Source organism: Setaria italica, chromosome V, assembly GCF_000263155.2.
Source record: "Setaria italica strain Yugu1 chromosome V, Setaria_italica_v2.0, whole genome shotgun sequence".
Classification (NCBI taxonomy): Eukaryota; Viridiplantae; Streptophyta; class Magnoliopsida; order Poales; family Poaceae; genus Setaria; species Setaria italica.
Window position 1 is genome coordinate 40,771,404 of NC_028454.1, and position 8,068 is coordinate 40,779,471.

Consider the following 8,068-nt stretch of genomic DNA (forward strand, 5'->3'; position numbering starts at 1 on the left):
CCCCCCCCCCCCCCCCTCGCCCTGCGGCCTCAAAAAAAAAACAGTTGCGCACTCGTAGAATAGAGTGGAGAACAGAATTAGGCCGACCCCCTCAGATCTGAGGCGCCACCCGACCACCGCCCCGCGTCGTCGTCCTCCTCGCGCTCGCGGCGCCTTCTGGAAGCTCCGGGAGGGCGCGCTCCGCTCCGGCGGGCGAGCGGGATGGGGGTGTTCGATCGGCTGCCCCCGATGGACCACCTGCGGTCCGAGAAGATGTGCTTCGTGCAGCTCATCATCCCCGCCGAGAGCTCGCGCGTCGCCGTCACCTACCTCGGCGAGCTCGGTCTCCTCCAGTTCAAGGACGTGAGTTCCCTTCCTCGCTCTCGCCGCTCCTCGCTAGCCTCTCCGCCTCTTGCGTTCTCGCTCGGATCTGCCTGATCCAGCCTCGGGAGTCGTGATCTCTCTCCCGACCCCGCTTGCGCGCGTCGCGCTCTGCGGTCTGTTGGATCTAGCTCGAGGCAGTGCTCGAATTGCAGGGCTAGTGTTTGATCACGGGTGTCATTGGATCCTGGTTTGGCGCGTGTTTCACGTTCGAGCTTGTTTGGGCAGCTGTGATGATCGTTTAGTGTGGAAAGTTCTTTTAGATCACAGGGCACGAACCCGGCAGTCTCATTGAGCCCTCAGGTTCACGTGAATGGGCTAATGTGGTAGAGCCACAGAGGTTTTCATGGCAAGCATGGGATTGGATCAGTGTGCTTTAGCTTCATTTGAATATTCATAGTATCCATCTATATGAACTTAGCCACTGTAAGCAAACGAACTGGCACTGTATGTTTTGTGACAGTCCACAGAAACGGATTATTGGAGGGTTAAGACAACTCTTTGTTGATGATACCATGAACACATAGTTGCATGCTTTGAAATAGATCAAGTCATACTGATATACTGGTTCAATGAAATGAGTAACAAAGTTTATGTGATTTTGATATTGGGTGTTCAAACCCCTGTATGGATAAAGCTTTTTTACTTTCTTAGTTTATAAACTTTATATGTACCAGCCTGTTATCATTCTGTTTGATTTTTATTTTGAGGAATCAGGTGCGTTGTTAGTTTGTTGCAATGTTGTTTCTGGGGGAAAATGAGAAGGACGGTTGGCTTCAAAACTTATTATTTTGTTGTTAATTATTTCAACTAGTGGCTATATTCAAAGAAAGAGGCAATATTCTTTGACTTCGTTGTTATGATCTCACTGTAAAAAACTTTGTTGCTGTATATTGTGCCATGATAGAGAAAAAAAATATAGCCTACGTTCAATTTAAAAGTCTGTTTCTGTTTCACTGCCATAATGGATTTTGCTGATTTCTTTTATTATCTGCTGCAGTTGAACGAGGATAAGAGTCCTTTCCAGCGTATATTTGTCAACCAGGTATTCCAGCTTACCGTATTGTTCATTTCATTTCTGTGTCGACAACCTTACCTTGCATGCACCTATCTGATTCTACTACAGAAATGCCTTAACCATATTTTATTTTGTTTTAGTCTTCATTCATTTATTCCCTTTGTTAAAAACGATGTTTACTTGGCTGTTAAGTTTGTGTTACTCAGATAGCCTCCTTGGTTGGCTCAGACTATTCGATGTGCAGTCAGATTTCTAGTTTCTTAAGTTTTAACAAGTCAGAGCATTACAACGGAATTACATAGTGAGAAACCTTTGTCTAATTTTCTTTTGATTTGTTTGGATTCAAATGGAACACAAGAAACATTAAATAGGAAGCAGTTTTGCTGTTAGCCATGCTAGGAGCTGTATCCTTGTTAGTTTCTTTCCCTGAAAAATAAGTACGTCAGCTAAGTCCCCCCTCCCTCCCTAATTTTGGAGACACATCGATCATGATAGTTCAGTTCTTTAGTACCAGTACCAACAAGCATCATGGATCGGGTGTTTCACTTTCAGAATATTAATTATGAATGTTGCTCTCCTTCATAAGACAATTATGTATAACATATAGGATCAAATTGAATTAGTCTATCAAATGGGTGAGACTGATTCTCTCCCTTTTGTTTCTGGAAAGTGTTGGAAGCAGCTAATAGACAAGAATTATGATATATAAATAAGGCATGACTCTTGTTGGGGAAGGGGTAAAAATACACGCTCATTGCATTATGGTACTATTATATAAATTTGGTATTGTGAGTAGTCTTTGCCCGATCAAGTTGCCTGGTGACGTATGCTCATGGCACAGAGTACGGATTGAGTAGATGATGGGAAATTGGAACAGGATGATGAAGTCATCAGTAATGGAACTTATTGTTTCCAATGAAGTTTGCCTTTTGAAGTATGGTCATGGAATTAAGTTCTCTTGCTAGATTTAGAATGATGAAGTGATCAATAATGGAAATTATTATCTGGGTTGTTGCTTTCCTTTATCGAGTTTTCATGACACCAACACCCTGATCCCATCTAGAATGAAAAAAAAAGATATCTGGTGCTGAGTAACTTTTTTATATTGACAAACCTGCATAACTTCCCTGCAGGTAAAGAGATGTGCAGAAATGTCACGTAAACTAAGATTTTTCAGTGATCAGATCAACAAGGCAGGTGTAAGATCTTCAGTTCGACCTGCACTTGAACCTGATATTGATCTGGAGGAGCTAGAGGTGCATCAGTCATCTTTTTAACCCAAAAAATTCTGCCTTTTTTTTTCCTTTAGTAGCTGATTTAATTGACAATAAATAGTTCGCTTGAGTGAAAATAAACACTTGCTCTTGTTTATTCTCCAGGCAAGATTGGGTGAGCATGAGCATGAACTGCTTGAGATGAATACCAACAGTGACAAGTTACAACAGACATACAATGAACTTCTTGAATTCAAGCTTGTCTTGACCAAGGTTGTGTCTCGACTCTTTTCAAACATTGAACTTTCAATCCATGTACTTCCTACGGAAGATCGAAGATCTGACTCTAATGATAGCCCTAGTGATTTTTCTTATGGACAAATGAAGCATACCAGAAAAATACGGTATAGTTAATGACAGTTGCCTTTTCTAGCATTATGAACTGTAATATTGCTTGCCAAGCATAATTGTCTTCTATAGTTATTGTCACTTGCCAGTAAAATACCGACTTTGATTTGAATTAGTGTGTTTTCTCTTCTTCTCCATATTTTCTCAAACAACATCTTGCAGGCAGGTGGCATCCTTGCTTCTTCTCACAACCATGCAGCTTCAGCTGAGCGGGAGCTAGATGAAAACATATATGACAGGGAAGTGGATGAGGGAAATGCCTATTTGCTCGAACAGGTCTTATTTTGGCTCTGATCCATAAAGTTAGCATCATTCCATTTTCCTGTTCCATTGTAATAAACCAAACTGTTCCCAGGGAGTGCATCAAGGATCTTCTGGAAATTCTGGGGTGAGGTTTGTTAGTGGGATAATATTAAAGTCTAAGGCACTGGCTTTTGAACGGATGCTTTTCCGAGCTACAAGAGGAAATATGTTATTCAATCAGGCGCCTGCAGGGGAACCTGTAACTGATCCCATATCTGGTGAAGAGGTCTGATAATCATGGTTTGCCCTTGCTAATTCCTGTTGATTATTGATTTAAATGCATTGCAAAATTTGCCTCAAATTATTACTGATTGCACTAGCTGCACTCTATTTCAATTTTGATTTGGTTCTGCCATAATCAATGCATATTGGTACCTTCAAAACTTCTGAATAATATTTTAACATTTTGACAGGTAGAGAAAACTGTTTTTGTAGTTTTCTTTTCTGGGGAACAAGCAAAAGCAAAGATACTAAAGATTTGTGATTCATTTGGAGCAAGTTGCTACCCTGTTCCTGAGGAGATGATGAAGCAGAGACAGATTTTCAATGAGGTATTTTACTTCCCTTTTTGGCACACTAGTTCATTAATTCATTCGTTCACTTTTGAAATGCAATGCATGATTTGATTTGATTTGATTTGATTCTGTATATTGCTATATTATTGGAGTGTATTTGAGGCTTCAATGATAGTAACTTACAATTTTATGACTTGTCAGGTATCAGCACGCCTCTCTGACCTGGAAGTTACTTTGGATGCTGGAATCCAGCACAGAAACAAAGCTCTTGAGTCAGTAGGATCACAATTGTGGAGGTGGACAATCATGGTAATAAAGTAAATACCAATTTCTCATTTTCTATTTCTGTACCTTTTCACCCCTAAAAGGTCTATGGCCTCTTTTCTGGCTAGTGCATGGATTTGTGAATCACAACATTTTTGTAATCCTTTTAGGTTAAAAAGGAGAAAGCTGTATATGACACGCTGAACATGTTAAACTTTGATGTGACAAAGAAATGCCTTGTTGGAGAAGGATGGTGTCCTATATTTGCTAAATCTCAGGTCAGCAACTATACATTTATTTGAATCGTCGTGGCCATTCATTTTTGTTTTCAGAATAAAAGCTTTAGAAGATGTTTCTTACTTCCAACTTGTGTTTCAGATCAAGGATTGTTTGCAGCGTGCAACACTTCACAGCAATTCACAAGTTGGAATAATATTTCATGAGATGGACACTATGGAATCACCACCTACATATTTCCGAACTGATAAATTTACCAACGCTTTCCAGGAAATTGTTGATGCATATGGGTATGTACTTAGATGCCAAACTCAGCATGATGAATAATTGTATTTTGTTAATCTTTTGCCTTCTGGGACTTGCTTATAGTTGTCAGTAAATGCTTAGCAAATTGTAACTACCAATAGATGCTAACAAATTATTTGTCTTTGGAAATCAAGTATACTTGCTAATTGCTACTTTGCCAGGACATTTTTTTTTTCTTATGTTGTTTTAAAGTTAACATGATTGAGGTTGTTGAGTCTTCAGCATTTTCCTAGATCTTTCAGTATTGTTGATCTTACAAGGCTGATTATTTCTTGAAACCTTAGTGGTTATTTGAATGTGCTTGATGTGAATTGCTTTTGTCTGGGACTGTTTTCATGTTTACCATTCTCTTATGAAAGAGGAATGCTTGTTCACCATGAACCTTCCATAGTGAATTGATTTTGATTTTGTTTTGTTGCAGTGTTGCTCGATATCAAGAAGCTAATCCAGCTGTATATTCTGTTGTGACATTCCCATTCCTTTTTGCTGTTATGTTTGGAGATTGGGGTCATGGGATATGTCTGTTACTAGGAGCTTTGGTTCTTATACTTCGTGAGAAGAAACTCTCCTCACAGGTATACTTGGCTGAACTTGGTCCCTTTTCTTTCTTTCTTTTCATAGCCACTAGAAACAAATCATGTATTGGGTTATTTGTGCTAAATAGTTTCTCCTATCTATAGCTAGTCCAATAAATATTACAAAGGAATTTGAGCACCTGAATAATATTCTTAAAATGGAAAAAGAGTCTACTCCCAATTGTTTCTGATAGTGGTATAAAGGCACAAGGGACCTGCACAGTACTCGTTCAGAAACATTGCATTTAACCTATTTAGTCATGATATATTTGCATACTAGTAGACAATTCCTCTTATAATGTATACGGGATCCAGCGTGACAAATCTGCCCCAGGGAGCGCAGTGAAGAGGTGTTCTGGGCTTTCGGCTCTGGCGACAGTTGTCTGTTCAAGTTTTAGTAATTTTGTGCATTAAAAAATACCTTAATAAATATGATATAGTTTGGAAGCTATTAGTTGCTTTTAGTGTATCTTTGAGAAATTTGATCTGAGCTTGGCATCTTGCCTTTTATTCCACATTGTGATGCGAGTTTGCTTAACCTCTTCCGGTAACCTCTGGTCCATAACTTATTTCAGAAGCTTGGCAGCTTTATGGAGATGGCATTTGGTGGACGATATGTCATTCTTCTGATGGCAATATTCTCAATATACTGTGGCCTTATATACAATGAGTTCTTCTCAGTTCCGTTTCATATATTTGGCAAATCTGCGTATGAATGCCGAGAAAAAAGCTGCAGGTATGTCTGCTATTTGATGTCTTTAAGTGTTAATGAGACAATTGTTCTCTGAAGTTTCTAGAATGATGGAGGAATAATAAAATCGTTTAAATCCTGCCTAAGCTCAGTTATTGTTAATTGTTATTCTGTTTTGCTGGTTGCTGGATGATCGAAATCCCTGCCTTATCGGGTCCCAGTCTCTTGCCAGGGCAGTGATCACTGTATCTTCAGTTTGCCCCCATGTTGCTATCACAGAGTATACAGTCTATGTGCTAAACATGTTGTATTACAGGAAGTATATAGCTTTATCTTTTGTACTACCAAAGAGCTATGTGCATCAAACATTAGACACATGCCGTCGCTCATTCTTAATACGCGAGCGTTTAAATTTTGACCTCAATTGTACGCCCCCTACTACATAAATCATGCTAGTGAGTTTCATTTAATGCATTGTCTGAAGTATTTTTATGGCCTAGGGAGGCATATTTATTGCTCGGTTGTAGCCAGTTGTGTTGACGGTCTATAGAGCTTTATCCACTTGTTTATTCCTTTTTCTGAATGTGGCTTGTAGTCAATGTAATGTGGACCTCCTTGTTATCATATAACAACGTAGCCATGTACCAAATGTTTTATTCTTTATAAAATCTAACTCCTAACCTGTGTGCTTTAGTGATGCACATACTGCTGGTCTCATCAAAGTCCGTGATCCCTATCCTTTTGGGGTGGACCCAAGTTGGCGTGGAAGTCGGTCTGAGCTACCCTTTCTAAATTCGTTGAAGATGAAGATGTCTATACTAATGGGTGTTGCCCAGATGAACCTGGGGATTGTGTTAAGTTATTTTGATGCGCGGTTTCATGGAAATGCCCTTGACATAAGGTATTGTATATTCTTTTGTATCTTCTGTTCTGATGGATCTGAATCAAAGAGGGGAAATTGCAGCACTTTTAACTATTCGCATTTTTTCAGGTATCAATTCATACCACAGATGATTTTTCTGAATAGCCTTTTTGGTTACTTAGCACTCCTGATTCTCATCAAATGGTGCACGGGCTCTAAAGCTGATCTTTATCACGTGATGATATACATGTTCCTTGATCCTGCTGGAGATCTTGGAGAAAATCAACTGTTTTGGGGCCAAAAGGAACTCCAGGTTCAATAAAATGGCCTCTTTTCTCTGTATTTCTAACATCCCTTATGTGTTCAACTTATCTGCTTTTCCCTTTCAGATACTTTTGTTGCTTCTGGCTTTGGTAGCTGTTCCATGGATGCTCTTCCCAAAGCCTTTTATTTTGAAGAAACTTCACAAAGAGGTATATTGATATGGAAAATATACTTGGAAAACACATTATGTTCTTTTTTCCCATGCCAAATCTTATAATTAGGTCATCCCCAAAATTTCTCAAAAAATTCCAAGTAAAGGATCAATGCTTATGATAACTAAATTGAAATACTTTTTCTGCTTAAGCAAGGTGAATACTAATTTTTATATGGATGCAGAGATTTCAAGGGCATACCTACCGTTTCCTAGGGACATCTGAAATGGATCCAGATTCTGAACCTGATTCAGCCCGAGCACGTCATGATGATTTCAACTTCAGTGAAGTTTTTGTCCATCAAATGATACATTCCATTGAGTTTGTACTTGGTGCAGTTTCAAATACTGCATCTTATCTTCGACTTTGGGCCCTGAGGTTTGCCTCTTGTGATGTTTTGCTACCAAATTTTAGTTTCTCCCAGTTCTACTGCTCACTTCTGTGTACTTTTCGTTGGTTTCAGCTTGGCACATTCAGAGCTGTCAACAGTTTTCTATGAGAAGCTGCTGCTACTTGCCTGGGGGTAAGCACCTTGTTCATTGACTTTGACAAACTTCTCAATTAGTTTCCCATATATTGTCTGCATCTCATATCCTTCTGGAAGAATATCACCTCAGTTTGGTTTTGACCATTGAACTGCAAAATGTTTCACCACCCAATTCTTAAAACCGTTCATATTTGGCCATCAGGCGGTGTTGGTGGGTGGTTTTGCTGACGTGGACGCCACATGGTGGTGGGGCCCACTTGTCAGCTCTCCTCTCCCTCTCCCTCTCCTCTCTCTTTCTTCTCTCCTCTCTCCTCCACTGACAGCCGTCGGCCCCGCGGTGGCTGCCCCTGTG

General features: G+C 39.8%; 1 protein-coding gene across 1 annotated transcript in view; it reads left to right on the plus strand.

Moving 5' to 3' along the window:
• Window positions 1-26: 26 nt before the first annotated feature.
• Window positions 27-8,068, plus strand: part of LOC101772175 (V-type proton ATPase subunit a1) — a 9,238-nt gene continuing 1,196 nt past the window's right edge. The window contains exons 1-17 of the mRNA XM_004970424.2: window positions 27-342; window positions 1,361-1,405; window positions 2,512-2,634; window positions 2,758-2,865; window positions 3,163-3,276; window positions 3,356-3,529; window positions 3,717-3,854; window positions 4,020-4,127; window positions 4,253-4,360; window positions 4,461-4,609; window positions 5,047-5,200; window positions 5,776-5,936; window positions 6,586-6,792; window positions 6,883-7,066; window positions 7,143-7,226; window positions 7,414-7,607; window positions 7,693-7,752. Coding sequence (XP_004970481.1) covers window positions 202-342; window positions 1,361-1,405; window positions 2,512-2,634; window positions 2,758-2,865; window positions 3,163-3,276; window positions 3,356-3,529; window positions 3,717-3,854; window positions 4,020-4,127; window positions 4,253-4,360; window positions 4,461-4,609; window positions 5,047-5,200; window positions 5,776-5,936; window positions 6,586-6,792; window positions 6,883-7,066; window positions 7,143-7,226; window positions 7,414-7,607; window positions 7,693-7,752 — 2,252 coding nt within the window. The 5' untranslated portion in view covers window positions 27-201. The remainder of the gene's footprint in view (window positions 343-1,360; window positions 1,406-2,511; window positions 2,635-2,757; window positions 2,866-3,162; window positions 3,277-3,355; window positions 3,530-3,716; window positions 3,855-4,019; window positions 4,128-4,252; window positions 4,361-4,460; window positions 4,610-5,046; window positions 5,201-5,775; window positions 5,937-6,585; window positions 6,793-6,882; window positions 7,067-7,142; window positions 7,227-7,413; window positions 7,608-7,692; window positions 7,753-8,068) is intronic.